The 17,581-nt window shown below is 42.1% G+C and overlaps 1 protein-coding gene across 1 annotated transcript; it reads left to right on the top strand.

Annotated features, from left to right (window-relative positions):
* Positions 1–4,095: 4,095 nt before the first annotated feature.
* Positions 4,096–7,065, top strand: LOC132132812 (up-regulator of cell proliferation-like). The gene has a single exon (XM_059545340.1). The coding sequence runs from the start codon at positions 4,157–4,159 to the stop codon at positions 5,561–5,563; it is 1,407 nt and encodes a 468-aa protein (XP_059401323.1). The 5' UTR covers positions 4,096–4,156; the 3' UTR covers positions 5,564–7,065.
* Positions 7,066–17,581: the final 10,516 nt, after the last annotated feature.

The following is a 17,581-nucleotide window of genomic DNA, read 5'->3' as shown; positions in this document are numbered from 1 at the left end:
TACTGCAGGCTAATATGCGTGCCAACTCGTTTCATTCATTCCATAATATATATTATAAATATGCTTAACTGGCTGAAATCAGAGAAACTGTCAAGTCGGACATCTTATGATAAAGTTGTTAGCCAGGAGGAGAGGGGCCAAGAGAGAGTGAGGATTTGGAGGCAACAGAGACGATAATAGAGAAAGAAAATGAGCGAAGAAAAAATCTTGAGGAAATCTCTCTCTCGCTGCAGGCTGAGCAACTTTTGCGCTGCACTTGAAAAGTTCCAGATGCATCCTCTTTTATTTTATTTAATGTTTGAGCCTATGCTCTTTGCAGCTTAATTATGTTGTGGATTGTGTGTAGGCTAATTTTATTGTCACACTTGAAAAGTTTCAGATTGATCCTCGTTTTTATTTATTTGGTCTATTTCGGAGCTTATTCTCTTTAATGATGTGGATCGTTTGTAACTTCATTGCAATTTAATTCAATGTACTGCCGTTCTAATTTCCATAACTGTTGTGTTATAGTGGTTCTCACCCTTAAGTAGACCTCACTTCCTTTCTTTGTTTCTCTTCCTTTGGTGGGGTGTGGGTGTTTGAATGGACATCCAACCATGTCCTTTGAGTCCTTTCCTTAGGATGACTTAAGACCATATTGTACATGTTGTCTATCCAGTTCATCCTGTCCATCCATTAACATCTGTCCATCTCCATGCCATGGGAATAGTCTATGAATAATCATCTTGAACTTAACAATAAAAGAGAGCAAAGGACTGGTATCTGTACTGTGTTTTAATCAGACACACCATCAAGTTTCTACACCTCTAATGAACTTTGGATATATTAACAGCTGATATCCTTCAGACAGCTGACTCCTGTCCTGTTTTTTTTTTTTTTTACCTTTACACCATTTTTTCTAAAAGTGTGCACCATCTTTTAGGTCAAATACTTGCATTTTGGTGGTTAACAAGCAAATGCAATCAGTATCAACAAAATTGATCTTTGAGAAAACCATTTAGAGTGCCATTTAGATGTTTTACACACTGTTTAATGCAGCTCGGTGGGACATGGACTTCTTTAACCTGCAGTTACAAATGAATAAATAATGTTTTGATATTTTAAACATAAAACATTAAAAACTGATGTTTGAAATTATTTTTTAAATGAAAAGGTACCTTAAATGTGAAATTAAAACCCCCAGTAGGTGGCAGCGATTCACTGTTAATAAGTGAGTCATTGCGATTGAACCGAATCATTTAAACTGTTGATTCATTCAGGAACTAAACATTTTCATGTTACTCAGAGACGCAAAACAGTGGCTGTGTTTGGAATGATTTTTGTTTTTAGAAATAGAGCAAAAACTGAATATTTTGTCTAAATAGTAAATCTCTTGATATTAACTTGTTTATTGAACTATTGTATAAAATCAGTAGGGGTTAGGGGTGTAACGGTACGTGTATTCGTACCGGACCGTTTCGGTACAGGGCTTTCGGTACGGTGCACGTGTGTACCGAATGCAATATTTTGTTTGCAGAACATAGGTACATTTTCGTGTTTCCAAATGAACATATTAAGTGGCGGAAGTCTCCGCGTTCAGCGCAAATCCCGCCTTGCAGCTGATTCTAAGGCCGGTGACACACTGACTGCGTGGCGTGAGCGTGGTGTTTCTGCTGCGTCTTATCTTGTCTTCACGACAACAATATCTATACTTCATGTTGAGCATAAATATAAAGCCTACAGATAAAGGACACCGTCAACAGTATTGACGGCAAAATAGACTATGTTTAACAGATCCAATATGCCAGTGTGTCACTGGCCTAATGTTCAAAAGGCATCACGCGAGTGTGAACATCACTACAACTAGGAAAAAAACGATTGTAATTCAAATGCAGCTCCCGTCGGCATTTAAACAGAACTTTGCTCTTAATTCCGATCTGTCCAATGCAATAAGAAATCTGAGCAGGTCTTAAAACTGAAACTGTTCATGCTGGACTTTACACTTTGGAAAAGTTATATATATTTGTAAAATATTAGCAGGCCTACAAGCTGGGATTGGTAATGCTGCACTATAGTTATTTATTTATATTTTTCATTATATTTTATTATATGATATTGGTTTGAGACTGAGAGTATTTTATTTAGTGGAGAACTTTGCAGCAGTATTTTATTTCTTATTCTTTTTATTTTATATATATTTTATTAAAAAGTATTTAAAAAAGTGTAAACAAATTGTTAAAAAAAGTTTAAACAACCTGCAGTTTAATGTTTGCATTTCTTTCCCTTACTGTACCGAAAATGAACCAAACCGTGACTTTAAAACCGAGGTACATACCGAACCGTGATTTTTGCGTACTGTTACACCCCTAGTAGGGGTGACCCCAAATAGTAGACGAATCGATGCTTTGATTCGAGGAGCCTGATTCGACTACCAATCTCACAGTCGAATATTCGCGGGCTGTTATGATTATGCCATTCTGACTATATGTGAGCGCTCAAATGTCTGATTTCACATACAACTTTAGGCTTTCTCCCAATAAGTTAATATGCAGCCTATTATGATAAAGCCTGGAATAAGAATCTGGATATAAAGAAGCTTTAAATATTTTATTTATATAAAGTGCGTGAATAAATTCAACCACCCCTATAGATTTATGTTTCACTTTTTTCATAATCCGTGAACGACAGAGGAGCATCTTGTCAAACTTTAACAAGACTCAAACTGACACAGGCAGAGACTGGATTTTTTTTCGAACAGGTATAAGGTTCAAGTGATTTCAAAACATTTCAGCCGGTGTGTATATATATCGTGGATCTATTATTCACCTGATATAAAATGCGTTTGGTTGTGTCAAGTGCTTCATTGTAACGTTAGTAGCCTACTATGATGATTATTATCTTTTTACCGCGCAGCGCTAGCAGGACAAGCAGCAGTGGAGAATATTAATAAATATGACTGGACTGTCACACACATACCGTTATAATGAGAAGACCATTATAATAAAATGCTGAAAATTTTTTAGTTTGGCTGTTGTGTTTCTGCACATTGTTTCGTGAAGAACGCGTCCACAAAAGGCTTCATTCAGGCGCGCAGACAGATCATTTGCACTCGGGCTCTTTTTGCAGATAGCCTATAAGTCTTAATATTACCATTATGTTCTAAAAATAAGTGTATTCAACATTAAATTATGAGTTTAACTGTTTAAATTACTGATTAAAAACTTGCTATCAAATGCTCACTCTACTGGTCATCTTCAGCGCGCGCAGCTCTAAACAGAAATGCAGAACATTAATAACTACTGTCATAACTTTATCTGTTGTATTTATTTATAAATTTCTTTGTCCTTAAAGGTTCCGTTTTTCGTGCTTTTTTGAAGCTTTGACCTTTAAGGACAAATAAATGTAGAAATAAATAAATGTGGCAATAAATGTTATTATTTGTAATTATGGAAGAGATGGCATTCCATAAAATCTTTGCTTGGATCATGATTTAAACGCATTGTGCCTCTATATGGAAAGAGCACAGGCAAAGACTTGGTTTTTGTATATGAAGAGATTTGTTTTGTGTTATTTATTTGATTTGAGGTTGGTTTTAAATTTGCTATTTAGTTTTGTTATTTGACATTTCAATTTCACAAAGAAAAATGTGCAACATTTTGACCAACAAATAATAACTTTTCATCTATAATTTATCTTAAATCTCATTTTGTTGAAAAAAGATTGTGAGAAAATCGTATTGTGAGATCTGTATCATTAATTGTAACACATTGTGAGTTGAGTGAATTGTTATATCCCCACAAGACTGTGATGCATCCGGTCAGCACACAATCTTGCTGGTTTTCTAATTATGAGTTACATTCACTCAGATAGGTTTATGTGGTGAGTTGACTGTTGTCTGCTGATTTGAGGACTTGTGAAAAACATGAATATTCATAATTAATTGCACTTAATTAATAAACAAGTGCAGTGCGGACTGGGCAAGAGACAGCAAAATTAACCAATTTTGGTCTTGTTTACAGGGAACATCACGAAGAAACTGCTGGAAAGCTTGGGTTTGGTGGAGTACTATGATAAGAAGCTCACTCTACACACTGTGCCAGTATGACCAGTGACCAGTATTACAGATGTGACTGTCCAGTCACTTTCAGATCTGCCATGGCTGTTCCTGAAGAGACTGATGATGCTACAAAGGACAGCAAGGAGTGTGAAGTGTTCCTCATCAGAAGGGACAGAATATTCAGAGTGGGATGATGATGATCAGGAGAATGAATCAGACAGTCCTCAGTCAGTAAATCCTTTAGATATTTTGACTGCTGTGTTTCTTTGTTCTGACAGTTTTCTTCAGCAGGAAATGATCATAAAAATGAACATGTGTCAGTTTGCTGTTCCTCTCCTGCCTCCAAACAGTGAAAACAATCAGATCACCCTTATGCTTTGGGCAATGAGAGATATTGTGAAAAAATACAGACCACACACCCTGTCAGATCCAAGTGCATTTGTGGAAGAAAGGATTGCTCTGTCAGAATTACCTTTAGTGTCTTTTGTGAGACTTGGTAGATGCAACATTTCCAAATCGGAAATTCTGAATAAGTTGCTCAGTAATCCACAACAGTACACAGATATCTTTGTGCACTTCAACATGTATTGTGGAAATATCTGTAAGAAAATATCAGATGGCTTAGTTGAGATTGCCTGGTATCTTCCTTGTGGAAACGAGAACATTGATGTCTTTCCTGAACCTGTAGCGATTGCCAACTTGAGAGGTGATATTCAGAGCTTTGAAACACAGTTCACTTTTCTTTGTGAGGCTTCAACTGCTGTGTTTGTGTTCTTTGAATCCAAACTTTTAGATTCACAGTTTATTTCAGTCCCCAGTCAGAAATCTATGCCTCAGTTATTTTTTGTGGGAGACTCCAACAACAAAAGAATAAAAGCTACAGTCAGCAAGCTCAATCTGAAGAAAAGTAATTTCATTTTTAAAGCCATGCAGAATGATGCAGACTTCGTTGACAAAATTCAAAGCAAGTTGCAAGATGCAATTAAGAACAACAATCACAAAATGTCAGTTGTTCGTTTAGCTGAGATTGCACGAAAACTGGGAATCCTGGTGGATGAGGATACTGAAGAATTACAGCGTGCCAAAGCAAGTGCAGATGAAATCACATCAAAAATAAGTGATATAGTGCAGTTCAAGAAGGAGGAGCTGCCCTTGCAAGGAGAAATATTGATGAAACTGGCAAAGTTAGAGAAGGAGGAATGCCGAATGAAGAAAGTTGGGGATAAGAGTGTTGAGGACTACAAAAATGAGCTTCAGATTGAGAAAAAGAAGCTCAGAGAAGAGCAAATCAAAACAGGCATGTCAGATACTATGAGCTGCTTTATCAAAGAAATATCAACACCAGAAAGAGCCTACTTCTTAAAATGGTTAAGAATCACTTTAGAGAATAAATCTCATGACGTATTGCCTCAACTCAGAGAACTGTACAAACAGAAATGTCAAGATGTTTGTGGGAACAAGACAGAAATTGCTGAGCTTGATAAAAAGATTTCAAACAGTTCTTTAGGAGTGGAGCACTTCATTTGAGAGATGAGCCAGCTTTATGAAGCTGCAGTCTCACTCCCATAAGATACACTTTACCGAAAACAGCTGGAAGATTTACCTAAACTCTTTGCTCAACTACTCCTGGATGGATTTTCACTTGAACTTGTGGATGGAGATTATTCAAATATCCCTGAGAAATGGATTACTAGTGTCTTTTCTGAATTAAACACACTCTGTCTGAGCCCAAAAACAAGATTATGGTTGTCACTGTTGGGCGTGGGCGTCCAGAGTTCAGGAAAGTCAACGCTGCTGAACACCATGTTTGGAGTTCAGTTTTCAGTGAGCAGTGGAAGGTGCACCAGGGGAGCCTTTATTCAGCTCATTAACGTAACAGAAGAGTGTGAAGCAGAACTCCATTGTGATTATATAGTGATAATTGACACTGAGGGACTGAAATCCCCTGAGCTCGCACAACTGGACAACAGCTATGAACATGACAATGAGCTGGCAACACTTGTTGTTGGACTGAGTGATGTAACAATTGTCAACATCGCCAAGGAAAACTCCACAGAGATGAAGGACATTTTACAGATCATTGTTCATGCCTTCCTCAGGATGAAGGAAATAGGTAAGAAACACACATGTTTGTTTGTACACCAGAATGTTGCTGATGTCTCAGCTCATAATTCAAACATGAGAGACCGTAAATATCTGTTGGAACAACTGGATGAAATGACTCAAGCTGCTGCCAAAATGGAGAACAAACTGGAGTTAAAGAAATTTACAGATGTGATTAATTATGACACTGAGACAGGTGACCACTACATCCCTGGGTTGTTGCATGGAAACCCCCCAATGGCACCAGTGAGTATTGCCTATAGTAAGACTGTGTATGCTCTCAAAAAGCATATAATGGAGATCTTCAAAACTAACAAGCCCAGTGACATCAATGAATTTCTCAAGTGGACAAAAGACTTGTGGACTGCTGTGAAATTTGAGAAGTTCATCTTTAGCTTCAGAAATAGCCTGGTGGCTGATGCATACATGAAACTGTGCACAGAGTACAACAGATGGCACTGGACATTGAGAAAGCAAATGCACACATGGGCATTAGAAGCTGAAACGAAGATCTTAAACCATGGACAATTTGACAACTGTGAGAAGCTCACCATTGAAGATGTTCACTGTCATTTACTACAAGAGGCAGAATCTGTGCTTTCAAAAGGACAAGATGAAATAATTGACAAGATCCAGTCATACTATAAACAAGGAGAAGGTCATGTTGAACTTGTGGAAAGTTATCAAAAAAACTTTATAAACGCTGCAAAGTCTTTGAAGACAGAACTTTCTAATTTTATCACTAGAAAACTGAATGCAACTGTTTCACGTCGAAATGGAATGATGAAGGTGGAAGGAATCATAAAGACATACAGGGACACAATAGAGAAAAAGGTGCTGGACTTGCTAAAAGACGGTCGGGAGAAAAAGTCAGACAAGTCAGACCTCATGCTGGATGAAGCATTTGAAAAGATGTGGCAGGAGACTGTCAGGACATTTTCATACACAGGGCTCCAAAAACAAGATATCATGACAAGAGTCTTTCAGCATTTGAGGAACAATCTTCAACCTAGGGGAAGTTCAATGGCTCAAAGCTTAGATAAAGTGAAGAATCTGCACAATCAAGGCCATGGAAATTTTGGTGTCTACAAGGCTAGCAAACAAACATACCATTTTGTCTTCACTGACCTTTATCGTGTCCTATACCACTGCTAGTTCATGCACATTTGGTTATAATATTGAAGAATATTCTTGATCTTTTTACAGTTTTTTTTTACAGATGCTAGGACACATTTCTCAATACTTGGTTCACTTTTGCTCTTCACACATTTAGCACAACAGAAGTCTATGTGGGCTAAACAGAGGATCAATTATCATTGCTTTGGCACAAAATGCATTCAACGACTACATCTCTCAAATTTCATGAATTCTTTTCTCACTCAGACACAACAAGAGCCAAAACTATTTGTATGTACAGGCTTATCTGCACATGCTTACAAACTGTTTTCAAAACTTTTAAACTTATGTTCAAAACAATAACACAATACAAAACTGAATAAGACAGCAATTTGCTACATTTCTACATTAATATTTTAATGAAAATGTTTATATAAATGAATAATGTGCAGTAACCCATGTAGTATGGATTAATCTGAGTTACATAATCAGATTACAAAAATCATGATTTGTGATTATATTTTAAATGTTCATAGTCAAATTACAGTTACTTGTGTATCCATTACAAAGTTTTACAAATGCACATTTCCTTTTGTGATACTGTTTGTGATGTTAATTCATGAATAGAAATGGTCTGATCTGTTTCTAAACACAGTTGGAAGACTCTCACAAAACTTTCCCATTAGAAACATTAGATTCTTTCTGTTGTTAAGGACAAACTGCTTTATCAGCATCACTCCCTTCATATTGAGCATGTAAATGCAATTTATGATCCACTCTTCTGTTTGTGACAAAACACAAAAGTAACACACATTCATTACATAATGCCTTTTCATGATAAATAATTATACATGTTACCAAACACTGTTGATGTATATTTGTGAAACAAGCTTACTATTTAATATATCTGCATTTAATTTGATTAACAATGTTTTTTTGTCTCGAGTCTGTTATGAGGACTAGAAAACTCCTTCTAATTTTAACATCCCATTTAACACAAATCATTACAAATCTTCACTTATGGTATTTTATTACCCTCCGGAAAATTCACTAGTTAATATTTTTATTGATTTTTTTAGTCTTTAGGGGCAATGAGCAGTCTTGCTATGCAGGCCTTTGAGAAGAAATCAGAGAACAACTATTCTGATATTTGAAAATTTCCTCATTTCAATGATCCCATCCATCCCTTCTCCAAGAAGCTTTAATTTTCATTGATGGTTTGATAAATGAACACATGATTTAGAACTTCAGTGTACTGCATACTCTCAGTTATTTGCTGTGTTTGAAATCACTCCCATACCCACATATTCACTATTCCCAGTATTAGTCAATAATATAGACTAGTTGAAGATATGAACACAAACAATCAGTGAATTACTACAGAATTTATCTGTGCACATTATTTAAAAAAATATTCATGTCTTCATAATCTTTCATTAAAAAAAAACATTAACATCCCCTTAACATCTTCTCTGATGACTGTGTAAATTGACACAAGAGCTGAACAACAAGGGTGTTCAATTCCCAGATTTATTTCAGTCACTCACTTCACAGCCTGTCACTCACATGAAACAAATAAATTACTTGTCTTAAAATAATTTCTTATACTATTCTATTATCCGTAGAATCCTATAGTGGACAACATTTCTTGTTAAAATTAATCAAAATGGCTTTGATAACTCTTTTTTTGTTTATCTACTGATGATGCAAACCAAATTTTGTGTAAATTAGACTGTAATGAATTAAACCTTCGTATTCATCCGGAAGAAGGAGGCGGGAACCGGCGGACAATCAAAGGACATTTTAATAATAACAAAATAAACACAAAGCAGCGCACCAGCCCCTCACGGACGACTGGTGCGCTCAAATAAAACCAAAACACAACTAAAAGCCCAGGCCTGGTCCTCTCTCGTCCTTCACTGTCGTCGCTCCAGTTTTATATCCTTCCATCTCCTACGTGGGCTCGAGACCGGCAGTGGGTCGCAGGTGTCACTGATTTCCCAATCATTGCCGGCCTCCCTCCTTGTTCCCACGTCCCTCGACCCCGCCCCACTTGCCACATAGACAAACCGTGTTGAAATTGTTAAAATGAGATTGAAAAAGTAGGGTTTTCAGGGTTGTTGTTGTTTTTAGTACACAGTTTGTTGAAATCACTTCTGATGAAATTACTTAAAAGCTATTTTCTGCAGCATTCACTTTGTTATAATTTTTTATTTTATTGATGTTATGTGAATAAAAATGAGACTTGATTCCCCAACTCACCCAATGAGAGAATTGGGTTTTCTCTATTCTAATATCCTTCTCCTTCACCTTCAGAAAGAACAGGTACATGACAGTGACACAAAGTGAATTGTACGCACAGCAGAGAACGCAGTACTCGTTCCCTCTTCTAGAGAGACCCGAGGTTACATTAGTAACCGAGTACGTTCTCTTACGAGAGTTCTCTCGTACTGCGTCTTAGCTAAGACGCTACGGGAACCCAATGTAAAACGCTGTGCGTGCAGAGATCACACACCAATAAACCTGGAAGCGACGCCCAGGATTTACAGTGCACAATCACCAGAGGGACTCACAGAGAGTCCTACAACAGGAGGGGGAAACCTTCCGTCCCATATCTAGCAGCGTCCGTAGACGCGGCAATATGACATCATATATTCAAGGCAAGGCCTGACCAATGTGGGAATGTGGGTCTTACGCAATACTGCCCATATAACAGTCGGCAGCGCATCGCGCTTGCGATCTCAGAGTTCCAATCAGGACACTGATTCAACTATACCGACAACAGCTTTGCTTGCAGAGCGGGAACCTCTAGGTTATAGAACCTGATAAATGTAGACGGCGAGGCCCATCCTGCTGCCATACATATATCCTGTAAGGAAATCCCACTAGACCACGCCCACGATGAGGCGACGCCTCTTGTGGAGTGTGCTCTGACACCCAGTGGGCACTGAAGGCCCCTGGAAGTGTAAGCTAACGCTATAGCGTCAACTATCCATCTGGATAGGCTCTGTTTCGAAACAGCCATTCCCTTGGAACGTCCACTGAACGAGACAAACAGCTGCTCAGTCTGTCGAAAAACAGCGGAGCGAGACACATAAGCTCTTAAAACCCTAACGGGGCAAAGAAGACTTGAGTCTCCATCCTCTTCTGACACCGACAGGGCAGACAGGGAAATAACCTGAACCCGAAACGGTGTGTTGAGGGATTTCGGCACATAACCGTGCCTAGGTTTGAGTATGACTCTTGAGTCATTAGGCCCAAACTCCAAGCACGTCGGGCTCACCGAGAGCGCTTGCAGGTCACCCACACGCTTCACTGAAGCGAGAGCCAACAAGAACACTGTCTTGAATGCCAGATGTTTGAGGCTAATCGTTCGGATAGGCTCGAAAGGGAAACCTTTCATGGCCCCCAAAACCGTCGAGAGGTCCCATACAGGGACTGACGGAGGTCTGGGAGGATTCAGCCTCCTAGCTCCTCTAAGGAAGCGAATGACCAAATCGTTCCTTCCTATTGACTGACCCAATGTTGTCTCAGAAAACGCTGCGATAGCCGCCACTTAAACTTTGAGCGTGGAGGGGGCTCTGCCCTTATCCAACAGCTCCTGTAGGAAGGAGAGAACCTCCGTCACCTCAAAACTAAGGGGTGAACATCCCCGAGCTGTGCACCAGCTGGAGAATACTGACCACTTCGAGGCATATAACCGTCGAGTCGACGGAGCTCTAGCCTGAGTGATAGTATTTAGCACTCCCACTGAGAGATCAGCGGGTAACCGTTGAGTGCCCACACATGGAGGGACCACAACTCCGGTTGAGGGTGCCAAATCGAGCCCCTGGCCTGCAAAAGGAGGTCCCTCCTCAACGGCACTGGCCACGGGGCAGTGTCTGCTAACTGCATCAAATCTGGAAACCATGGTTGGTTCTTCCAAAGTGGTGCTACAAGCAGTACTGAGCATCTTGTTTCCCTCACCCGTTCTATCACCTGCAGAAGGAGGGAGAGGGGGGGAAAAGCATAGAGCGGGCAGCACGGCCACCTCTGTGACAGCGCGCTCTCGTTCTTGGAAAAGAACGCGGGCAGTGAGCGTTTTCGTGGGACGCTAAGAGGTCCACTTCCGCCCTGCCAAATCTCTCCCACAGCAGCTGGACTGTCTGTGGGTGTAGAGACCATTCGCCCGTGGGAATGTTGTTTCTGGACAGTCTGTCTGGACCCAGATTCTGTAGCCCAGGCACATGAACTGCTCTCAGCGAGCACAAGTTGCGCTGAGTCCAAACCAGGAGGCGTTCCGCCAACCTGTACAGGTTTCGGGACCTGAGACTGCCCTGGCGATTTATGTAGGACACCACAGACATGTTGTCCGAACGGACTAAGATGTGGTGGCCCTTGATTCGGGGCCCTTGATTAGGGGAAGTCGTGGCCTAGTGGTTAGCGAATGGGACTCACAATTGAAGGGTTGTGAGTTCGAGTCTCGGGCCGGCAGGAATTGTGGGTGGGGGGAGTGAATGTACAATTCTCTCTCCACCCTCAGTACCATGACTTAGGTGCCCTTGAGCAAGGCATCGAACCCCCAACTGCTCCCCGGGCGCCGCAACATAAATGGCTGCCCACTACTCCGGGTGTGTGTTCACAGTGTGTGTGTGTGTGTTCACTGCTCTGTGTGTGTGCACTTCGGGTGGGTTAAATGCAGAGCACAAATTCTGAGTATGGGTCACCATACTTGGCTGAATGTCACTTCACTTTCACTTTCACTTTTTCACTTTCAAAAGCACGTCAGCGCGTTCTCCACTGCCAGCATTTCCAGACAGTTGATATGTTGGAGCTTTTCCCGTTCTGACCACAGGCCAAAGAACAGTCTGCCCTCGAACAGTGCTCCCCATCCCGAAGTGGAGGCGTCCGTCGACACCACTTTCACTTGCAAGGAAGTCCCCAGGCTTACACCTGATTGGTACCAGTCGTTCGCTGTCCAGGGTTTCAAGGCTGTAACACAGCTCTGATTGACCTTGAGACGCAACTGACCGGATATCCACGCTCTGCGCGGTACTCGCACTTTCAGCCAGAACTGCAAGGGGCGCATGCGGAGCAGGCCCAACTGAAGAACTGGTGATGCTGAGGCCATGAGACCTAGCATCTTCTGAAATTCTCTGAGTGAGAAGGTCGCGCCGCAGCGGAGAGAGCTCGCTGCGCGCTGAATGCCCAACGCGCGCTGTGGCGACAGCCGCGCCGTCATGGAGCGTGAGTCCAGAGCTATACCCAAAAACAGTATCGTCTGACTAGGGTTCAGCGAACTATACGTCCAGTTGACACTGAGACCGAGTTTCTCGAGGTGATCGAGTAAAATGGCCCTGTGTTCCACGAGCTCTGATCGTGATTGAGCCAGAATCAGCCAGTCGTCCAAATAGTTCAGCACTCGCATGCCTCTGAGTCTGAGAGGAGCGAGCGCTGCGTCCATGCACCTCGTAAACGTATGAGGAGCCATGGACAAGCCGAACGGCAGGACTGTATACTGGTATGTCTGGCCCTCGAAGGCGAATCTCAAGTATCACCTGTGACGTGATGCTATCTGTATAAATATGCGTTCTTCAGATCTGTCGACATGAACCAGTCTCGTCTGCGAATATGCACGAGGAGTTTCCTGGTTGTAAGCATTTTGAAACTGCGTTTCGCCAATGCTTTGTTCAGCTTTCTTAGATCCAGTATGGGTCTGAAACCCCCGTCTTTCTTGGGCACTAGAAAGTATTTGCTGTACAGCCCCCCTTCGCTTTGAGCTTGAGATACAGGCTCCACAGCCCCTTTGCTCAACAGTTTTGATATTTCGGCTCGAAGTAGGTGTGCTACTTCTGTTTTGACCGTAGTTTCGACGCGTGCTAAAAAGCGCGGAGGGCGTCGAAAAAACTGTAGCGAGTAGCCTCTCTTTATAATGTCTAACACCCAATCCGAAACCCCTGGAAGCGCTGACCATGCGTCTGCATAAATGGCTAAGGGTTGGATGCGAAGCGCGCTCTGTTGGCTGGGCAACGGCAGCACTTCGATGTGCTGTAACATGGGCGTTATGCCTGTGACATTTGAGGCAGGGAGCGCTGATCACAGCGGGCAGATCGCTCGTCCTCGACCCCGCCACGGTGCTTAACCGAGTGAGGGAGGGCTGAGCGGGACCCGTGGGACTCGTGCTGTCTGTGAGTAATTGTGGGCTGTAAGCATGCACATTTACTGCTTTTGACTATCTGTCTGCCTGGGCAGAACGAACATGCACTGGTTTCGTTTTTTCAGAAACCACATGACGTGTGTGACATAGTGTTTGTGGGCACTGAGGAGTGGGCACGTTTACTATGTAGTGCGCGCGATCGACCTGAGTCGCTTTTATTGGCGCGAGCCCTGTGTGAAGGGCTGTGCTTATATGTGGAGATGGGCACTGAGCAGTGGGCATCGTCACTACATTTATAGCACCATCGGCCGTGGCCGGGACACCAGAAATTACACTCTTTACGGGAAATATCTGGGTAGCCGTGATAACGGCTTTTGTGTGCAGGCAAGCGGGCAACTGTACAGGCTTGCGCGTTGCAGAAGACGCTGAGACAGTCACAACTCCTGGAACTGAAACAGCGGCGCGCTTGGGTGAGAGTTCGGCCGCAGCGGGACTCGTACACCGGCACTTTCCTAGGAGTGCTAGGATGACTTCGGGGCTTCCGGCCTCACCGTAATCCTCTGCTGTGGTCCCCGCGGCGCGGGGCGACGGCCGGTAGAGTGAGAGCGGGGACTCGAGCTGCGTTGCTGACGCTGTTGCGATGAAGCAGCAGGAGGCGGGGGGTGTGGCTGAGAGCTTTGCGGGGCCGGTCTAGCACGACTCGCTCCAGAACCGGAGCGCTTCGAGAGGAAGTGCTTAAACGCTTGAGACGCTTTCTGGTCCTCGACGAATCTCTCAACGAACTCGTTGACAGAAGATCCGAAGAGGCCAGCGGGAGTCAGCGGGGCGTCAAGGAACGCAGTGCATTCAGACTCTGCCATGTCTGAAAGCGTCAGCCATAGATGCCTCTCAGCCACAGTAGTGTAAGCCATAACTTGTCCCATGGCCTGTGCAGCGGACTTAGTAGCGCGAAGAGAGAGATCCGAAGCACTCCTCAAATCCGCGAGACAGATAGCCTCAGGTCCCATCTCGTCCAGCTTATGGAGGAGATCACCCTGGAATATCTGCAGCGTGGCCATGGTGTGTAGTGCAGACGCAGCCTGCCCAGCAGCAGAAAAGATCCACGCAAGCAGAATGACGTCATGAGGCAGGCTTTAGATGGCAACACCGCTTTCGTCCGCCGTCCAGCAGAGGGCGGGCAAAGGTGCGTCGCTATCGCCTGTTCCACCGGCGGAAGTGACTGGTAGCCTCTGTTTTTAGCATCATCCAGTGTGGAGAATGCTGGTGAGACAGACGAACGAGTTCGTGCTGAATATGGCGCTGGTGCAGACCACTCGAGGCCGAGGCTCGTCGCGGCCAGCGTGAGCACTCGCATCAGCTCCTTCTCGATGTCAGCTCGTCTGCTGGGCTTCTGAGCAGAAAGCGCGAGATCCCCGGGGCTGAAGTGATGAAAAATCAGGTGAGTCAGCCTTTTCGAGCTCCCTTTATAGGGCTAGGCCACACCCGTTTCGGCGGGAAGTGGCATGGAGGGCGCGAGCGCCCTGATTGGTCTGATGTTGCATCAGCCAGCGCTCGATAGGCTTATGCAGTTGCCGCAGAGCAGCCAATGAGCGAGCGAGCCTTCTCGCCTATGGCTGTGTGCTGCTGCAAATGCGCTTTACAATATATTTCATATTGTATATATATATAATTTAATATATATATACAATATATATATATAATTTTTTGCTTCAGTGTATCGTGAAAAGAGACTTTTCCCGTAGCGTCTTAGCTAAGATGCAGTACGAGAGAACTCTCGTAAGAGAACACCTCATACCTCTGGGCTGTGCAGTGAAAGACGGCCTTGTCATCATGAATATATTGCCCACAGTACATATATATATATTAGTGGTGGGCATAGATTAATTTTTTTAATCTAGATCAATCTCACTGTGATCTTGAAATTAATATAGATTAATCTAGATTAAAATGGCTCATTCAAATTCTGCCGAAGGCATTCAGAATACGTGTGTTACCCAAATAAAATTGACAAACATTAAGTCTTTGAGAAGGGGTTTATCAAGCTAGGTGGTGCATTAGAAAAGGGGCTCATCTCCTGTTTCCAAAATGCATCACAAAGTGCTTGAAAAAGCTGTAAACTAATTCCACATTACACAAGGTGCATACAACCTTACGCCTGTTTCACACATACTCCATCTGCAGTGTGTATGTGTTGCATATTTTTTTACGCACCCATGTTAACGGATTCCAGTTGCGTTCCAGGAGCGTTGCGTCTGCAGCAGTGCAGTGATCGTTTATGTACCGAGTAGCGAACTGGAAACGTGTCCTGTGCGAAAGCACACGGACTGCATACGCACTGCAGACGGAGTATGTGTGAAACAGGCGTGAGCAGGGCCATAGCTGGGGTCAGCGGGGCCCGGTGAAGGTTGTACCAGTGGGCTCTGTTTTAAATTGTTTAATTTGTATGTTCGTTTATTTTTATTTATTTGTGCTATTTACACAATGTTTAAGTTTTTTTCAAGTTTGTAGGTGTCAAGGTACAGAAACCAAATAATTAAATGTAAAATAGCACTGGATAGTCTTCAGTGTAAAAATGAAATATACAATCAAACCTACATTTATTCAGACACCTTCAACATTTCTCACATTATTACAGTTTTGCTATATATATCAAAAATTATATCTGGTGTCTGAATAAATTTTGGTTTGACTGTTAAAACTACAAAGTAATTCAGTCAAGAGCAGTGAGTGATTTTCATTTTCATTTTCTTGGGTTAACATTACAGCAGCCAGTAGCTAAATTAGGCGCGGTCACTTTAAGAGACGATGAACGCATCCGCGTTCTCAGTGCGCACTATCTTTTTTTTTTTACTTACGAGGAGTGTCCGTGGGTGTCTGAATTGTGCTGGAGGCTGGTCGCTTCTTTCTATCCGCAGAGTCCATTTGAAAACACTATTGCCGCTGCTTACTATAATGGCTGGCGTGCCATACGGTTGTAAGCCCAAGTAGACGAGAACGCGCATGACGTCACATTTTGTGAATTTTCGCGCCAATTCGGGCCCGACTCCTCCACACACAATTGAGCCTACAGGTTGATAGAGGCAACAGTGGTGGACAGTCGAGGTGTCATTCTTTTTTTTACATCATGGTTGGCTCATACATGTACAAATGAAAACTCTATCTTAAATATTTTTTTTAAGTAAAAACTTCCACATAGCTCCTTTAATGTTTAAATCGACAAGCGGTAAGGCTTAAAAACATGTGAAAAAGATAAGCTTTCGTGACGATGTGGAGTGGCTCGTCAACTGTCCTGAGCATCTTTTTAGGCTGACCTCAGCCAGTCGGTTATATAAAATATCAAGGTGAAAGTCATCATAGCTTGCTTAGTATAGACCCAGCTCCCAACCCAACTTTGAGAATAGATTAATGGCGATATTTTTTTTATCGCCCGATAAGACACCAATAACGGCCCACCACTAATATATATATAGCCTATATATATATATATATATATAATTTTTTTCCTTATTCACTCAGAATTGTGACTTGTATTCTTGAATTACATTATATGAATCTTTACAAAAAGAGAAAACAGAAGGTTGGATTTTTCTACATTCATTTTTTTTTCTTCACACAGTCAATGATAAGGTAAGAATGTTTTTACATAAAACAGAAAAATCAATTAATTGTAACTTTTCACTCTTTAAAACCAAATTGTATTTTATTTTTTTCTGAAGAATAAAGTTCTACTAATTTCTATCTCATTCACACAATTGAAAGCAAGAAACGTGAGGAAACAAACAGAGGAAGAGAGTGATATGGAGATCAGAGAAGAAGAATCCCGTTCCTCCAGACCACAGGTGAACCAGTCTGATGTGCTGCTAAAACAGGAGTGCATTGATAAAAGACCATACTGTGAGTATTATGGAGTTGTAATACAATAACTTTTATTTGATATACAAAGTTATGCAAATTACAATTAGCAAAATATGGCAGATATTCTTCCTTACTTTCATGAGCTTCATGTACTTCAGTAGATACTGTGTGTGTGTGTGTGTGTGTGTGTGTGTGTGTGTGTGTTTGTGGGTGTGTGTGCTTCACAAAATCTGATTGATAACAATCATATAATGCAAAAATGTCTGTCCACCACATATAACTGTGTATAAAGAGAATGAAATGTATTGTTTCAGTTTCTCATGATTCTGGTGGTC

The sequence above is a fragment of the Carassius carassius genome, chromosome 49 (assembly GCF_963082965.1).
Source record: "Carassius carassius chromosome 49, fCarCar2.1, whole genome shotgun sequence".
In the NCBI taxonomy this organism is placed as follows: Eukaryota; Metazoa; Chordata; class Actinopteri; order Cypriniformes; family Cyprinidae; genus Carassius; species Carassius carassius.
Note: the sequence above shows the minus strand (reverse complement) of the source record. Positions and strands in the feature narration are given on the sequence as shown.